At 41.2% G+C, this 19,153-nt stretch overlaps 1 protein-coding gene across 4 annotated transcripts in view; it reads left to right on the top strand.

Annotated features, from left to right (window-relative positions):
* The window catches only part of CNTN4 (contactin 4), an 893,626-nt gene that overhangs the window by 653,594 nt on the left and 220,879 nt on the right, over positions 1-19,153 (top strand). For all 4 annotated transcript variants that reach the window (XM_029051523.2, XM_029051520.2, XM_029051519.2 and 1 more), the window contains one exon: positions 6,042-6,137. In XM_029051523.2, the coding sequence (XP_028907356.1) occupies positions 6,042-6,137 (96 nt within the window). The remainder of the gene's footprint in view (positions 1-6,041; positions 6,138-19,153) is intronic.

Raw genomic sequence — 19,153 nt, 5'->3', positions numbered from 1 at the left:
CATTTAATTCCTGTGAGAAGAAGAAAGGTAGCTGGAGTCCTCAGTAGACAGTAATTCATACGGGAAAAGGAAACTGAAAGAGTAAAAGAACGAAGGTATGATGGCAGAATAAGCACAGTGATGGTTCCTAAATTAGTCGGTTGTATTTCTGTAATGGATCCTACAGCTGTACATTTGAGCAGAAGAATATGACAGGAAGTGATGCTTGGTGTGCTGAAACTCATTACTTCATGTAATTAATGTTGATTAGCTATTTCTTAGAACAGGTGTAGAGTGGCATTGTGATTTTTGTAGAACTGTGAGGCATGATTTTGGATGGAAATGGTAATTCAATCTGTTTAAAAACACATATTTCCTAATAGCAAACCTAGAGGAAATCTGAGTTTCTCTACAAGTTATATACCAACATTCTAAAAGAGTAGTCCGAGCTATATATCTGTATTAGAAAAGCAGGAAATAATCTCTGACAGGTGAGAAAAGCCAACAAATTGCTCTCCTCTTCCTCCATTTGTTATTGAAGTTTAATCATTTAGCCTGGTTTTGTAAATATGGACACAAATATGTACTAATCTGCTTGCAAATTTGATCATGCAATTCAAGGCTCACTTGTTGCTCCCCATAGTCCCATCTAGCCATTCCAATAATTTGCTGCCAAAAGTGGGTATCTGGACTATGAATAAAGTCTTGCCATGTAGGGAGGGTGTGGGGAGACCCAAGTTAACATTTGGGTGGGCCAGTGCTAGAGAAATAGGCCTTGAAGGTAATCTTGGTTTCACTGGAACTGTCAGAAGGGCAGGTCCATCACAAAGGCAGGGCTTCCGTTTGGTCAAACTGGCCTATGCTGGCGAGCCACTGTAAGAGTTGGGCTGAAAAGGCAACTATCCGGCTCATACAAAACCAAGAGGTATGAATATTCAATTGACACATTGTGGGCAAGGGAACATGTCTACCAACTCTGTTGTATTTCACTCTCCCATGTGTTTAGTTCAGTGATCTGCAAAGAGTAAGTGCTCAATAAGGTGAAGCATCCCAATTTATACAGCTCCAGGGCACCTTGTTATACTGTGACAGCTCTTGAAGAGGCCCCAAACGTCCCTGACACTTTCTGTTGTATCCCCCTGCCAGGAGCATAGCCCAGGCCCTGTCTTTGTAACAAAGTTGCTTGGTCCTGTACAATAGCAGTTTGGTTGGAGCAGGGTGTATTTTAGTGGTTATGAAGGTAGAACTGACAGGATTTGATGGCATTGAATATGTGGGTTAATTAAGATGAATCAAGGATAATGACATGATTACAGACTTATGAGACAGGTAGGATGGTGGCGGCGATGTCTATCGTGATGGGAAAGTCATGGGAGGACAGGGTTTGGGTTGAAAGATAAGTTCTGTTTTGAACATGCTAAGTTTGAGGTGCCAGTAGAACATCCAAGCAGGAGGAAATATGAAACTGCAGAGAAGGAGAGAGATGAGGGCTGGACATGTAGATTTGAAAGCAGTGGGGAAGAAGCCATTGGAGAGTGGAGAGTTGAAGATGGTGGTCAAGGAGAGAAGAAAGGAGGGGGCAAGTGTTTTGTTAAGGTATGAAGGAATGGGATCGGAGGCACAGAAGGAGGGGTAAATGTTGAGAGGCCATGAGAGATCTGCACTTGAAACATGTCTGGGAAAGACGGGACAGTCGAAGAAGGGGCAGGAGGATGGAGGGAAAGGAGAGGAGCAGTGGAGATTTTAGGGAGACCACACCAGATGGTTTCAATTTTATCAATAAAGTATGTGCCCAGCTCACTAGGGGCAAGAGATGGAAAGGGGCAGTGGTACGGGGGTTTGAGGAAGGAGTTAAATGCCTGAAACAACTGATGAGGACAATGGGAAAGAGACAATAAGCACCCCTGTATTAGAGTAAAGTTGTCTGCTGCATCCATTTCTTCAAGGTATGTGTGTGTGTGAGCATGTTTTGCAAAACCTGGGTTCTATTACAAGTCAACAACTCCCAAGCATATGACTTACTTTCAAGCCAGTTCTGGCATCCTCTCCTTAATGTTCTGTATCTTGTATCTGACTTCCAGTTTTTTTGTTTGAATGTTGCATGGGTAGTCCCTTATTTATGCCCTAAAGAAATTACTCTTTCTAAGCATTACTACTTCTCAAAGATTATTTTGTCTCCTTGGCCACGTTTCCTCTAGACATCCAGACATTTATCATAAGAGGAGAAAAGAAAGAAGCTGTTATGAACTGTTAACTGTTACCCAGCTCTAAACATTCAGTAACTTTTCAGTCAGCCAATAGATTCTTTTCCTCTTGTCCTCTCTGTGTTTTACTCTGTGGTCTGCATTACACATTTTAAATATATTAAAGTTTGTTTTTATCTTAGTCTGCAGCTTTTAGACCTTTATAAACTTTTCCTCCTTGAGGAATCCCACAAATAAATCACTTGGATATGCATGCTATATTCTGTAATCTCTCCCAATAAGTTTCTAAAGAATACTATCTAAATGTGTTAAAAATAAAGTTGATAACATATTCTTTAGCATTGTTTATCATAGTAAAAGATATAACCGGAAAACATATCTACTGCAAAATTTTGCATTCTGTAGAATATAATTGATGTTATTTCTGTTACAAAGGTTAAAAGTACAAAGGTTTAAAATGTTGTTCAGGAATTAAAATGAGCATTAAAAGACATTTATCCATTAAGAAAACACACACACTCTACCCTGCCCCCCCCCCCCCCCCGCACCAAAGTACAAGAGAAAAAGTTCAAGGCAGAAGAATGTACCATTTCAAGATATGCACCTAACTAGAAAATCAACTACTTTGAGAATAAATTTTTTTGTATTAAACAGGCACTGAGTATTTCTCTGTGTTCTAAATACCTAGCAGTGAATTATTTATTTCCCAAGGGAAATAAAATCTAAGTTTAACTTTTCTTTTACTTCATAACAGTACTATAGCAGTATAACTCTACTTTTCAGTATATTCACCTTCCACATTTCCCATCTTTATGCTATGACGATGACCATATTCAGATCCAATGACAATTATTCAGCGGCATTGAAAACGAAAGGAACATAAGCTTGAAAGCAACTGGCTGCATGAGAGAAAAGACTTCTGAGATTACTCTTTATATTTCAGCTCTAGCATTAAAATCCCCATGCTACCTGCTCCAGCTAATCAATACTTGGTACCACGAGTCTCGACACAAACTGTAACCTCAGCAATTAATAATATTGTATTTCTCAAATTTTTGTGCAAAGCCTCTGGCAAGGACACATTTTCAGAATATTTACTTTTATAGGAAGAGTAAAAATGAAGTTAAGAACCGCAACTGATTTGATTAGCAATGAGACCGGCTCTGTATGACACAGGATTACAGCATTATTGTAGAAACACTGGGGCTCAGATCTCTCGATCCCCATCTCCACAGCTAATTTTATCTGTTACAGCAACCATCCAGGTTTGTCTGCTCTTTCCCACCTGCCCTTGCAAAGAATTACATGGCATAAGGCTTTCAGTCATAGTCGGCATTGGTTATTTTCTGCCCCCCGGCAAACCTTCATGGTTCAGTTCCTACCTCTTCCTCCCCTCTCCCCCAAAGCAAACCCCCTACCCCAACCCCCACCCCCACCCTCAGGAATTATTAGTAACTCCCAGGAAACCATTTCTACTACCATATACTGAAAAAAAAACCAACAAAACAAAAACCCTCCTACAGATCCAGCAAAAGAGACTCCACTGGTTCTTCTTCCCATCAAGAGGAAGAGAGAGTCAAAGAATTAAACTGTAAAGATTTTCTGGGTTGAAGTCAACCCACCCCAGAAGAGCTAGGTTCTAATTCCAGCTCTGCCATTTGCCTGCTGTGTGACAAGTCATTGGCTTCTCTGTGCCTCAGTTTCCTCAGCAGTAAAAAATGGGGAATTAATACCTGTTCTCCCTCCTAATTAGACTGTGAGCCCCATGTTGGACTTTGTCCTATCTGATTGTCTTGTATTCATTCCAGCAGTTAGTACAGTGCTTGGCACCTAGTAAGCACCTAGTAAATGCTTGGCAAATACCATTATCATTACTATCAGACCTATTGCCCTGCCTGACCATGACCTGTACAGGCCAAGATTTTGCTCAACCTGAATGTGTCAGTTTCTGTATATCCACTGTTTTTAAGTTTTCACACACTTGAGGGACATTTCCCATCTAGAGATGCACATACACTCCCTGCCATGACTTGATCTTTACATCTTAAAAACAGCTTCGGAAAGTAGCTGGATCTCACTGCCTACCCGACAACAGAACTGGAAATATAGCAGCTCTCCTGTGGGCTTTTTATCCCCTCCCTATAGGTGTGGGAAGACCTAAAACATCGGGCACACAGGTACTTTCTTTTATATAGAAAATAAACATTATTTACCAAGACTAAAGATAGATTCAAGTAATCAGTCAATCAGCAGTATTTAATGAGTGCTTTCTATGTACAGAGCTCTGTACTAAGCACTTAGTAATTAGCTAAAGTCACCAATTTTAATCAGCTGTTACCAAGTCCCCAACAAACAATACAGTGATACCAATTGCATTCATTCAGGCATTCATAAAATAAAATTCAGTCACAAAACATATTTCTTCTAAACCTTTCCTGTACTTGGGTCCCACAAAATTCAAAATTCAAGGCCTGGCCCATTCACTTAAGGCCTTTAGAGAATTAAAATTCTTATTCACCTGTTATAGTAATGTGCCCATGATGAATGTACTGGGACAGGACTTTATGAAAGTGAGAGAGAGAGAAAAACATGAATCATTAAGGAAGAGTGTGATCGGGGAAATAGAGAATGAGAGACATGAGAAAAACTGCAATTCCCTCTCCATGCAGCAAACCTCTTCTCTTGACAAATGTTCCCTCCCAGCTTCACTTCAGACCTCCATTGCCTCTGCCCATGATCCTCATTTCATTAGCAGCAACAACACTGAGAAAAAGCCCAGGCCTGGAAGTCAGAGGACCTGGGTTCTATTCCTGGCTCCACCACTTGCCTGCTGTGCGACCTTGGGCAAGTCACTTAACTTTTGTGCCTCAATTTCCTAAACTGTAAAATGGGGATTCAATTCCTCCTCCTCCTCCTCAGACTGTGAACCCCACTTGGGATCAGATTATCTTGAATCTACCCCAGTACAGTACTTGGCACATAGTAAGTGCTCAACAAATATGACAATTAATTATCTTTTGGTTTTCTCCATCTTTATTAGTTTCCCCCTTTCCACCTTCTTGGGTTCTCTGGGTGCTATCCTATTTACTTTTGTTTCTCTCTCTTTCTCCTATGTCCCTGCCATTTTTCTTTCCCTCCCAGTGACAGGGAATCTCTCAAATTTCTTCCCCTTTCTGGTATCACCTATTTCTTGGCTTGTCCACTTTCTGTCTGTGGCTCTTTTCTCTGAATTACACCACTCAGCCCACATTGCTCCCTCACCCTTCTTAATAACTGTGGTATTTGTTATGTGCTCATTATGAGCCAAGCACTATATCAAATGCTGGGGTAGGTATACACTATAATCAGGTAAGATACAGTTCCTTCCCCACATAGAGCTCATCATTGCATGTGCAGTATGGCTTCTTTTCCTCCCATTGTCATCGTGCCTATGTAGGCAGTATGCAGAGACAGAAATGTGTGTTTTAGGAAAGATTAGCTATGAAAATAAGCACAAATTCATGAACACTAATGGAAATTGGGCATTAGAACTAATAAAAATAGGGCAGTGGGCATAAAAGTTGCTTAGGTTGCTTAGTGCACATTGATTTGGGAGCAAAGAATCAAAGATGGAATAGAAAGAAAGTTGGTGGCTGGGGACAATGCAAATTTTGCGAGCAAAACAAAGGTTTTGGAGGACTAACATTCTTTGAATTCCATTTATGAGGTTGAAATGGATCAATTACTAAGAGGCTTTTCTTTTCCACGTCCTGTTCTGTACACCTTTGAGAACTGAAATCATCATTTTCTGTGCTGCATTCTTAGGTTTAAAAGTATAACCTTGTTTTTCTTCTTCTGTCTTTTTTTTTTCAACACCAGATCTTGAAAACTTCAAATCGAAAACGAGAAGTATCGTGTCTGTGCGACAAGGGCAAGGTATGGTGCTGCTGTGTGGGCCACCACCGCATTCTGGAGGTAAATATAAATTTGATGGCCATTTCGAATGAGCTGTAGCTATTAATCATCTTGTCTAATGGTCTGACTGTCCTTCCAGCATTTGGCCCTGACCCAGGGGGTACATAATTTAGAAGCATTTTGATAACTCCTCAGGGCAGAAGTGAAATTATTTTGGTTTTCAATTGCAGTCGGCATGAGAACATGTCAGATTGTGAAAATGTTCCATCCCACATAATTTCTACCTGGCATGAAAGGAAAGACACCTGGGTAAATCTCAATCACAAACATTTTTCTGAGTAGACTCATCACTAAAACTGCCTATATTTATTACAAGCCTTTTGGGATTGTGGCTTTCTTTTGTCTGCTGAGTTGGGCTAACTCATTGTGTGCAGGGACTGCAATTTTATTGTATTGTAGTCTCCCAAGCACTTAATACAGTGTTCTGCACACAGTAAATGCCAAATAAATATGATTCATTGATTTAATGACTAGGAAGGGCAAGGTTGGTAAAAACTCATATCCCCAGCAGCCATAACCAATGGAGAGCTCATCCTCATTGGTTTAAGATTGGCCAGATAAAGACACTCAAGAGTCGCATACTTGAGACAGTAATGTAAATGCAAGTTGATACAGGAATGCGATACTTAGATGCTAGTTGTCTGTTAGGAAAGAAAAAGGTGGGTTTGAGGTAAGTATCTGGAGAACTCAGGCAAACAGAAAGTGGACAGAAAGTGAGATTTTTGCCTGAATTGTCCAAACATCTACCTTAGTGTTCTGCATTGTGGACAGTTAATGTGTCTGCCGATTCCGTTACATTGTATTCTCCCAAGAGCTAAGTACAGTGCTCTGCACACAGTAAATGCTCAGTAAATATGATTGATTCATTCTAATGTAGAACAAGCCCCATAAAGAAGTATATTCTTCCTTTACACCTTCATTTAGTGTATCTCACCAAATCCTTTGGGGGTGCTTAGGGGAGAAGAGCATTTCTCTACCCCCTCATGCATTCTTCATTTGGACCAGGATTTTTTTGTCCCTTTTGTCCCAGTAGAGCATCACTGCCCACACACCAACGACTTCCATGGCTGCCTGCAACAGAGCTCCCCATTAGGGGAGCGAAACAGTATCCATTGTGCCCTGACAGGATCCCTAGGAGCTCACAGTTGCTGCCCTGCCCTCAAAGGTTGCATGACTAGGGTATGCACCAGGAATTAAATTCGTGTGCGTACACACACACACCAAAAAAAAGAACATCTTCCCTCTTTTACAAAGAGATCTAAAGAACACTTTAGGGATAGGCTTACCTCTAAAATGTTTCATTCTATGGGCTATACATACTCCTATGAAATCCTGCTCCTTGGGCCATTTTACCATCCATGACAACTGTATTGGCAAAAGACAAGTGAATAAATAGGATCGTCCTGAGCTTCGTTAGAAATAGCCAGGCAAATGATGTTGGATGTGGCTGGAAAAAAATGTGAAATAAATTAATTTTTGAGGTCAAAAGAAGGTCATTCCTAAAATGGATGATATTTTTTAAGAGAGATAAGAAAAGCATTGTAAGAATTGTAAAATTGCTTTGAAAAGCATCCTCCTGAATTGTGTGACAGAAATTTTACTATTGCCTTTGCAGTCTGTGCATATCCTGGATATTGGCAGTATTGCCATGAGTTACTGAATTGGTTGAGGGTTTTAGTACCAGCATATGGCATCCCTGTTGCAACTGTAACATGTCAAGCAGTGAAGAGAGTATGAGTCAGCCCTTTATTATATCAGGGTGATGCTGCATAATGTTATGGAATCTATGGCAGCCAAGGCTATATGCCCAATTTCAACTGCTCTGTTAGACAACCTCGGAGCAATATAAAACTGAAAAAGCTATTTATCAATTTTGAAAAATGTCATTGGCATTTCTGGTAATCTGCCATTGTTCATTTTATGTGTGTGTGTATATAATATGTATGTATGCACATATATGTTTATACTTTATAGAATATTACTGTGGTATTTCTTAATGCTTACAATGTGTCAAGTACTGTTTTATGTATTTTGATTTGGATTTTTGGTGTTAGATTTTGCTCTCAATTCTTGGTTTACCCATTAAATTTAATAGCAAATCTCTGAAATCAACTTTCTATGTCTATGATCGTTCCAATATAGGGGAGCACCACAGGACTTATTGAAACCAGGAATTGCTTCATTGGTTTTTGTCTACCAGGCAGGGCACCTTTTCAAGCCTGCAAGATTATCTTGCCCCCTTTGCTTCATAGTCCCCAGTGGAATTTGAGAGAAAGATAATTAAATAAAAGACTGTGGAAAGTCTTGCCCTTTCCCCTGATCCTGCTGGTTGACTGACATGTAAGATCCTCTAGAGCACTTCATAAAACAGGCTTGAATTCCACTGCTTCTCGCATAGGTCAGGTCAGGAAACATCTTTACCAATTGTGTAGTATTGTACTCTCCCAAGTGCTTAGCACAAAGTAAGCACTCAATAAATAACATTGATGATGTGGCTGATAATGACATGATCTTCTGGAAGAGTTTCAGTTGCCCAGTGCTATCCAGTCTAAGTATTCCATGAAGATGTTCAGGCTTTTTAGGTTTGTCAGGTGTGAAAAATGTTCAGAATAAACTACAAGGAGGTATCTTGAGGGAAAATGGATATTGGGTAACTTGCGAGGATATTAAGAGTATAGAAATGCAACTGAAAGAAAGGAAATGGTGTTTTCTGCAGGAGAGGTGACTTGAGAATTTAGTCTGAATGTGTTCTGCAGAATGACCCTGAAAATGTTATGGCCGGTTCTATCCCATTTCTTGTCAGTGTGGGACTTTCATAACCCAACCAGGTCACCCTTAGTTATCCAATAATTGATTTTGTGATAATAATAATGATAATTGTGGTATTTGTTAAGTGCTTACTATGTGCCAGGCACTATATTAAGCGCTGGGGTGGACATAAGCAAATCAGAGTGATCAGAGTCCCTGCCCCACGTGGGGCTCACAGTCTTAATCCCCTTTTTTCAGATGAGGGAACTGAGGCCCAGAGAAGTGAAGCAACTTACCCAGGGTCGCACAGCAGACACATGGCAGAGCTGGGATGAGAACCCAGGTCCTTCCAACTCCCAGCCTGGCGCTCTATTCACTAAGCCATTCTAATTCTGAGATTGTCTACCAGATCACAGAAATCACCATCAAGCCACTCTTCCTAGTCAGGAATTCACAGTCAACTAAGGTTGAGCCTATCCAGTCAGGAAGGAGAAGGTGATCATGCTGAGCCAGCACTAGGAGAAATGTGAGCTACCACGTTCATTGGGAAGCAGCATGGCATAATGGATAGAGCACAGGCTGGGAATCAGAAGGTCATGGGTTCTTAATCCTGGCTCTACCACTTGTCTGCTGTGTGACCTTGGTCAAGTCACTTAACTTCTCTGTGCCTCAGTTCCCTCATCTGTCAAATGGGGATTGAGACTGTGAGCCCCATGTGGGACAGGGACTGTGTACAACCCAATTCGCTTGTATCCCCCCAGTGCTTAATACAGTGCCTGGCATATAGTAAGCACTTAACAAATACCAGAATTATTATTATGTTCATTCAATAGTATTTATTGAGCACTTACTATGTACAGAGCACTGTACTAAGCGCTTGGAATGTACAGATCGGTAACAGAGACAGTCCCTGCCCTTTGACAGGCTTACAAGTGCCATATTGCTTCTAATGACACAATTATTTCCACCAGTAGTTTTGTTATCAGTACCATTTTGCTTGCCTGTTTTCCTCAAGTTTTCCCTTTTCTTGGGATGAGAAACTTTCATGAGCCCATGATAGTTGGTTTGCCCCGTGGTCACTTAGGCAAGTCACCTGATGGTAAATTTGGTGAAAGACCCCACTCTTCCCAAGAGGAAAGAGTTGCCTTTGGCCAACAAACTCCACCTCCACCCTCCCTCTCTCTCCACCCACCATGTTATCATAGCCAACAACTCATCCTACCCATTCCTACAAACTCACCCCCCACCCCCACTCCCAGACACTTCATCTAACAATGCGGCATCATGGAATTTATCCCACCAGTTTACCTGACCCGGGACTCCACCAAATTTTCAAGCAATCAGTACCATAATCAGTTGAAGCCAAGACTTAAATTTTAAGCTTCTAACTAAAATTGAAAGGGTGAATAGATGCCATGCTTTCGAGCTAAGTACTGGAACGTTAGAGCTCCCAGCAATCAGTTTCTGAAAACCCTGACTTCTACTTTTCTGTACAGTTCTCTTCATATCTGCACATCCATCTTCCACTCTGTGAAATCGTGAACCCAACTTCCTTGAAAGCTAAAAGCATTTTCCTTCTTAGCTGCATCTCTACAATCTGAACACATCAGTAAGTTTTCTCACCACACTGAGGTGCTGGATAACTGCTCTCTTGACCCAACCTTGCACTTGGCTGGTGAATTCACAAGAGTAACAGAGATTTGGGGAAAAAAGCTCTCTTTCTATGCACAGCTCCAAATTCCTTGTCTACATTGAAAACAATCAAAATGGACAGTTTGGACAGTCCCCTTGAAACTGAATAAGTACAGTCACTTTGCTGTCACTCAACCAAATCATCTGGCAAATGAGGAAGTTCACTCTGAGCTGGGTGACTGGGACCTGCTTCAATAAATGGTTACAGCATCTTCAAAAGAACCGAAATGAAATGAATCAATTCCCAGAGGGGCTATCAGGTACACTTAAAAAAACTCTTCTGAAAAGAGAAGCAGGTTTCACTCTTAGGACACCAGAAGACATACTGCTTTGTGGTTCAGGAAACAGAGGTAGACAATTAGCTGGTAAATGATGTATAAATATAATCTTCAGATTTATTGGGTCATTTTAGCTTCTGTAGTTCTGGAATCAATTTAAAATCAGAGAAGTGCTTGTCTTCCCAGACAACCGATACTTGATCTACATTCAGGTCACAAGTTTTAAATAGGCCAATGAGTTTCCGATGGATCTCTTGAGATATTTGTAAGAAATTTATATCTATTATTAACTTAAAGAAGTCACTATCTGGCACTGTTGCTTTGGAAAAAATGCTGATTAAGTATTTTCCCTAACATTTGAAGGTTGACTCTTAAAGACATAGCCTTACAATTTCTGGTAATTCAGCAAGCATTATCTTTCCATTCTGAACACTTTACTCCAATATAAATTTTCATTTTCTTTTCAGTCTGTTCTAGGGTACTCTTTTGGTAACCTAGAAGTAGGAGGCTGGTATATGTTGGCACGTTTGTAGCGGCAGGAGCCTCTCTATATTAAGGTGATAATCTGAAAGGCTTAGAACAAAGGAAACTTTTAAATTACACTGAAGAAGAGGTCGGTTGTTTTAAAATAAACTGATGTATTAGCCCTACCAAAGAATTGATTTAATGGGAGATCAAGAATATTACAGGAGTTTTTTGAGAAGTCTGAAGATCTTTTTTCAGTATGCACATGCATATCGATTTTACTGAGAAACACCATCAGTAAGTGTGGTTACTTCCACCTTTCATGGCTGACTGGGCAAACAATCAAAAGGATGTATGTGGGCTAGGAAACAGCCTCCTACTTTTTATGTGAGAGACTGAGGTAAGGACCATTTCCTCCATCACCCAACATCTCTGAAGTATGTTATTCCCCTCAGAGGAAGGAATTCTAGAATTGATGAAGAATGGAATGTAATGAGTAATTGAAAGTCTGGCAAATCAACCAGCCTCGTGGTCAATTTTATTTTTCCCACACTTCTGACCATTTATCACATGTTTGCAATATATCCCTGTTTGGCCTGGGGGTCTGACATGTTAGACCCTGGGGAAAATGACCACTCCACCATTTGGCATGTTGTTCATCCAATTCTTGGGCTGTATAGGCCTGCCAGCAAACATAAGAAAGGGCTTCTTGATGGTCAGTGTGATGTAGCAATATAATAGGTCATCCTCCCTCCTGGATGGTTCATTTATTCACCAGAGGCAGGGGCCTGGTCCAGGTGATCTTTTACTAAAGTTTTCCAGCTTGGAACTCTCTCCCATGTTTGTCGCCCCATTAGAATAAAATTCCTTGTGGGCAGTGAGCATGCCACTTTGTTATTCTGTACTTCTCAAACACCTAGTAGACTAGACTTAGTTCACTTGCCTTTCTTCTTGAAGATGAGTATTTGGACTCTCCTGCCTCCAACCCACCGTAATAATGATTGTGGTATTTGTTAAATGCTTACTATGTGCTGAGCACTGTTCCAGTGCTTTGGGAAACGCAAGTTAATCAGGTCAGACACAGTACCTGTCTCACATGGGGCTCAAAGTCTAAGTGGGAGGGAGAACAGGCATGGAATACCCATTTTACAGATAGGGAAATTGAGGAACAGAGCTGTTAGGTGAAATGCCCAAGGTTATACAGCAGGGAAGAGGTGGAGGCAGGATTATAAACCAGTTCCACTGACTCCCAGGCCTAAGCTCTTTCCATTAAAAGATGTTGCTTCTCCCTGGCTCTTACCCTCCTTCCTGCCTAGAACTCTCTCCTGTGTCAAATCCTCTGCTTCCCCTATTCATTCATTCATTCACTCATTCAATCGTATTTACTGAGCACTTACCATGTGCAGAGTGTAAAGTGCTGGTGAGAGTACAATATAACATCTCCACTTGCCTGAAATCTACCTACTCCAGGAGGTCTTCCTTGATTCATTTTTTCTTCTTCCTGTCACATCTTCCCTGCTACCATTTCAGTACCTTTGTTCTTCCTTAGCATCTTTGCTGTCACTACTTCACATTGAGCTTTTGTATACACTGTTTTACATATGCTATATGCATATGTATTCTTTCTATTTGCAAAAAGAAGGAGCAACATGGCCTAGTGGAAAGCGCATGGGCCTGGGAGTCAGAGGACCAGGGTTCTGATCCTATCTCTGCCATTTGTCTGCTGTGATCTTGGACAAGTCACTTGACTTCTTGGGGCCTCAGTTTCCTCATCTGGAAAATGGGGGTTAAATGCTACTTCCACTTACTTAGACTGTGGGTCCCATGTGAGCAGGGACTGTGTCCAACCTGATTATCTTGTACCTGTGCCAGCACTGAGCACAGTGCTTGGCCCGTGGCAAGCATTAGCATGGCTCAGTGGAAAAAGCATGGTCTTGGGATTCACAGGTCATGGGTTCAAATCCTGGCTCTGCTGCTTGTCAGCTGTGTGACTTTGGGCAAGTCACTTAACTTCTCTGTGCCTCTGTTACCTCATCTGTAAAATGGAGATTAAGACTGTGAGCCCCACATGAGACAACCTGATCACCTTGTATCCCCCAGCGCTTAGAACAATGCTTTGCACATAGTAAGCGCTTAACAAATGCCATTAGTATTATTAGCCTTTTTTCTGTTTTACGTTTCCAGTTCTATATCCATGATCTCTATTCTCCTAAAACCAGTGACTTTACTTAAAGATGGCTTTAATGATCCACTTTCTCGCCTGTCAGTTGTTTCCCAGTTGCTACAATGATACGTTCTCTACAAGTATATAGGTGGATGTATAGATTTACCTGAAAGCTGTGCAGTTCTGTTATCTTAGAAAACATCAAAGTTGAAGAAATGACTTCCAGTTTTGATCCTTACAACAGAATGCCCATTGATCACTAAAAAGTGAGGGGCAAACACATTAGCACCAAAAGGAGATGACATTTGAAAAGTGAGATTTGATCCATAGAGCCAAACGATCAACACAAGCTGGGATCATTAAACCAAATTTCAACTGCATGTCTTGCTTTTACTTCTGGAGCAGTTTTAGCAGAGATAGCAGTGGAGGATTATATTGTATTGGATCACAGATGCTAGCTGGAAATGGAGGTGTCAGGAGATATGAAAAATCCATCACATATCCAGTAAAGCACTACTGATAATTTATCCTGTAATGAACCAAATGATTAACAAAGATTTTCAACAACATAAACCCGACAGTACAATTCCTAAATAACCCAATGGACATGTACTGCCGGATGCATGCCGACCATTCTTATTGTAATGCCTGTGAGAAATCTACTCTCTGAATCTGGCCTTTTTCAGCTGAAAAAAAAGAAATGGGGAGTTCTTCGTATTCTTTTTCAGCAGGGGATCGGTATTTTGTCAGGTTGGTGCATCACGGGGTTACCTTGTGTTAAGCCACATAATGATGCGGTTTTCTGGGATGATGGAATGCTGCCTGGGTCCGGGAAATTTCGAAAAACCGGAGTTGTTTATGGTGAGCTCAAGGATGAACTGAAATGAAAAGCCAGGACAGAAATACATGGATCATTCATTCACTGTTGTTATATTTTCTGCTTATGAAAGCTTTGACTAAGCATTTGTTTAGTTTTTCTTTATTATCTAGGAAATGTTTCCCTCCCTTCCTCTTTCCCCCTACTTCCCTGGGTTCTGAAGATGGGGGAGTTTAGAGTTTCCCTTCATCTGGGGCTGAGCCATTGGATGACCTGGGGTCGGGGGTCCAGGTTCAGCTATAGTCCTGCGGGGAAGGGGCACAGGTCCTGGGGGCATACAGGGTGTGATCTTAGGGCCCCCCAAAAAGTGCACCTCATTCCCCACCGACACAGAGGCAATGGGGTAGGCAGGCCAAGGAAAGAGGGTGACAGATCAGTTTTTAGCTGGTGGCAGGGGTGGGGAGGGCAGAGGAAAGCTGGGGTGTGAGATGGGGGCTGGCGGTCAGAATGCCTCACATAGGCCAGGCTGGGGGTTAGGCTCATGTCCAGGGAGAATGAGAATGGAGAAAAATTGAGGTCACCAGTGATGTGGAGGGGACCATAGACCCACTGGCCCAGGATCCCATGATGTAGAGAGAGGGGGGAAACCAACAACCCCAACCTCCATCCGAAGGAAGCAAGCCCAGATCCCTGGAAGGGCAGGCCAGGGAGGGGCCAGTGCACAACAGGGAAGAGAGGGAAGAAATGGAGAGAAGCAGCCTGCAGATGTGTTTATGACCAGAGGAGAGCAGTGAGGGAGCAGGGCAACGGGAGTGACAGGATCAGTGTTAGGAGCCTCTGCTTTGAGAGCAGCCCAGCAGATTCACCGGCAAACACTGCTTTCTCCGAAACTGAAAATGAGGATACGGGCAACTCTGCAGCTCAGCACAGGATAGAATTTGTCTGAAAATTGCTGTTTTGCCCTGTGCTCTTGTTTCCTCATAACCACCCATAGCATTATGTAAGCATTAATTCATATACATATCCACCTTGCCTCCTTCCTCCTTTTTGTAAATTATTTCAGTATCTGTTTCCCCCGCTAGATTGGAAACTCTATGAAGGCAGAGATTGTGCCTACTGACTCTCGTATACTCTCCAAAGTGCTTAGGACAATGTTCTGCCCACAGAAAACACTCCATAAATATAATTCATTGATTGATTTCTATGATTACTAATTCTTTGTGCTTACCACCAAGCATGTGAAAAGATTTTCTGTTGGCCTTTGACCTTCTATCTTAAATATGCTTGTTGCCCAATTTTTCACACTCCGAAAATCATTTCCCAGTAGTTAACTTATCATACATAAAAGCCAGGGCTCCTCCATGTCATGTGTTAAGAATTATGTGCTGCCAAAGATCACCTCTATTTAGCCTTCCTTTTCCACTTTCTCCTTTTTATAGGTCCTACTCCTTTTTTGAGTAGTCTTGAGCCCTATGAAGTCTGATTTTTCCTGTCCATTTCCCACAGTGAAGTTGAGAGGAAAAGAAAAAAAGAAAGACTCCAAGTTGCACTCTGCCGCCACTGTTTAGCAGTGGCCTGGATGTTCTTTTGTATTTAGCACCGTATCATTTTAAACTGCAGTACCATGTACATGTCTTGTGTTAAGGATCATGTGGACATGAGACGGGCCCAGCTCAGTGTATTTCTCTGTGTTGGAAAGTAAATGGCTCTAACAGTACCTAACTTAGCTCTAATCAGCTTCATCTGGCCTGCCATAGGCTTCTGAATCTCAAATGGCAAATCTTCCACTGTGTCAGTGGGGCATGTGTTTAGCAGTGTGCTGTCAGGGATGCTCTTTGGGTGACTTGACTTTCTGCAGGTGGAAAAAAAGCAAATAACATCACCTTTCCCGATGGCACTGAAGCCTAGTTAGAAGGACTGGTCAGGGAAGTGCCCAGAGACAAGAAGCCAGTTCCTTTTCAGATTAAAGAACTTTAAATTCAAGTTGACATTCCTTCCATTTTCATTTTCACATGTTTAATATTAAAACCATACTTATCTATGCTGGGGGAAGACGGTATTTGGCTCTGAGAGCCAGACAGCAATAAAGGACAGGTCCAGAGCCTACTTGGGCGCAGTGACTGTGATCTGAGAAATGTTGTCTTTTATTTTGTGGCAAATACCATAGCAGATTTGTTTTCTACCAGTAGAACATCCCTTTGCTTTTTTGTCAAAACCCTGTACCCAGCAGCAATCCTTTATCAACAAAATATAGTTAACATACATTATCTCATTATGTACTTGCATTCCACATAGCCCATAAACAATGAATCACAATCAAAAGTCTGTGCTGAATTAAGTCAAGCATTTCAGGGTTAGGGATATTAGAGGAGGAAGAATTCTGTTCCAGTTGCCTGATGTATTGACAGATGCTGCTTTTTATCAAATATAGAAGCCTTTCTAGAAATGTAAAATCACACACAATGTTTTTTTAAAAATTGTAAATATAAATAGATTACATTAAAATGGCATATTTTCTATCCTGCCTCAGTCTTTGCTTCACTTAAGAGCGAAGAAGCAAAAAGCTTCTCTGGAGTTGGAAATGGATGAGATTAAAATTACTCCTACCCAATTCTTGCTTTAAAAATTCCCATTTTGAGAGAGTGTAAATGGGTCAGCAATTTGAAAAATAGACAAAAAATGGGGAGAAGGGATCTATTCGTCATTGCTTTCTCAAGTATCTCGTTTCATTCATGTTCCATATTGAACTGGAACGCATTAAAGTCGAATTTAATGGCTATGTTAATTTTATTTTCAGTCAAGAAACATTTATGTTTTAGGGATTTCCAGTGGTTGAACCAAAAGACTCAATTGGCCTCTTATTACCCTGGACTTGTGCATGCGGAATTAAAAAGTCATCAATTGTCAGGTGGTCATGGTACAGATCATTTATGCAGGACTCTGGTAATCTCTTACCTCTTAATCATGCAGGAGCTCTTCGGGCAGACTAATGATCTCCTGCTGACTAGTTGCCCACTTGCAGTTCTGCCATCTACACATCTGTCAGCACCATTTCCCAAGGGGACTATATTAAAGTTGGAAACTTTGACACATGTGCATTAACTACACAGTGACTTTGCTCATTAATAATTTGCTGAACCATTGTGAGATGTGAGTTCCCTCGCAGACACCTACTTCTTTACCTGTTTGGACTGTCATAAGATAACTGGTCAGAGAAAAGACATCTGACATCTGTAACTCATGTGGGGGTCATAAAAACTAAAGCAGGTAGATTCAGCTTTCAAATAAGGTTCCTGAAAATATTGTAAGAAGGATGAATGCACCACTAATGAAATTTTTCTGCCTTCTCTGTGACAGCAAGTAGCAGGTAATAAAAAAAAAAAAGCCCCAATTTTTATTGGAGACATATTTCTAATTTCCATATTGGATCCTTGCAGGTAGAGCCCAATTATTTTGTAAGCCCTCTTTCTTTTCCCAACTGCAATGGAAATTAAAACATTAAGAAGTGACAACTTAATAGATTGTCCATAGCCGGTCTCCAGTAAATTGTTACAAGCATTCTCTAAAGTAAATCACAGCTACCTTAGAGATTATCTCTTGGTTGTTGCCTCCCTCCAGAAATAGGTACAAGACTACATCCAGAAGTGATTGGGATTTCAGTGTAGCTTGTTGGCAGGAGCAGTTTGTAGTATATTTTGTGATCATTCAGGAAAACTATCAAAGGACAATCACCCCATGATAATGTAGAAATACACTCGGTAAAGAAGATTATCAAGGAGCCACACAATGAAAAATGGATGGATAGCTTAATTCTCTCCTCTCCAGTTGTGTTTAGCTTGTCTTTAATAATCGAGGATTTAGATCAGTAGTTCCGATTCTGAAGTCTAGTCAGGCTGAAGTGGCCACTGGCGTAAAGAAGACTCAGGGGCAGGGGGTGGGGGGGTGGGGGTGAGGTCCCTTTAAATCACCCATATTATATCCACCCTGAGGGTGGCTATGTAGGAATGAGGTACCTGGACTTTGGTCCAAAATATCCCTTGAAGATGTAGCTAGAGCCCCAGCTTGCTGGATCACAAATCACAAGTGTATTCATTCTTACATTATTAAAGCCACATCTCCTCCAAGAGGCCTTTCCCGATTAAGCCCTCTTTTCCCCAGCTCGATCTCCCTTCTGCACCATCTGTGCAATTGGATCTGTGACCCCTGGACACTTGATATTCACCCCACCCCCAACCTCACAGTACTTATGTACATATCTTTAAATTATATATCATAAATTACTCAGTTATTCATATCAATGTCAACTCCCCCTCTAGACCTTAAGCACATTATGGGAAGGGACCCTGTCTGCTAATTCTGCCATACTGTACTCTCCCAAGCACTCAGTACAGTGCTCTGCACATAGTAAGTGCTCAATAAATACCATTGATTGATTCGTCCAGGAAGTGTAACTGGTTCCAATCTCTGCATTCATGACTAGTGTACTTTAGTATTTAAGAACTTACTATACTATACTAAGCACTGGGGTGGATACAAGCAAATTCATTCATTCAGTCAAATTTATTGAGTGCTTACTGTGTGCAGAGCACTGTACTAAGTGCTTGGAAAATACAATTTGACAACAGATACATTCCCTACCCAACAGTGGGCTCACAGTCTACAAGGGGGGAGACAGACAAGAAAACAAAGCAAAACAAGTAGTAGGCGTCAATAGCATCAATATAAATAAATAGATTGGAAAACAACGTTACAATTTAAATTGAATGGTAATTGCATTTTCCCTCCTTAAGATTATATAGAATTTCATGTCGGCCAGCTGTAAAACCATTTTTAACTTTAAACAGAACAATCT

Source organism: Ornithorhynchus anatinus, chromosome X1 (assembly GCF_004115215.2).
Source record: "Ornithorhynchus anatinus isolate Pmale09 chromosome X1, mOrnAna1.pri.v4, whole genome shotgun sequence".
NCBI lineage: Eukaryota > Metazoa > Chordata > Mammalia > Monotremata > Ornithorhynchidae > Ornithorhynchus > Ornithorhynchus anatinus.
This window is presented reverse-complemented; position numbering and strand designations above follow the sequence as displayed.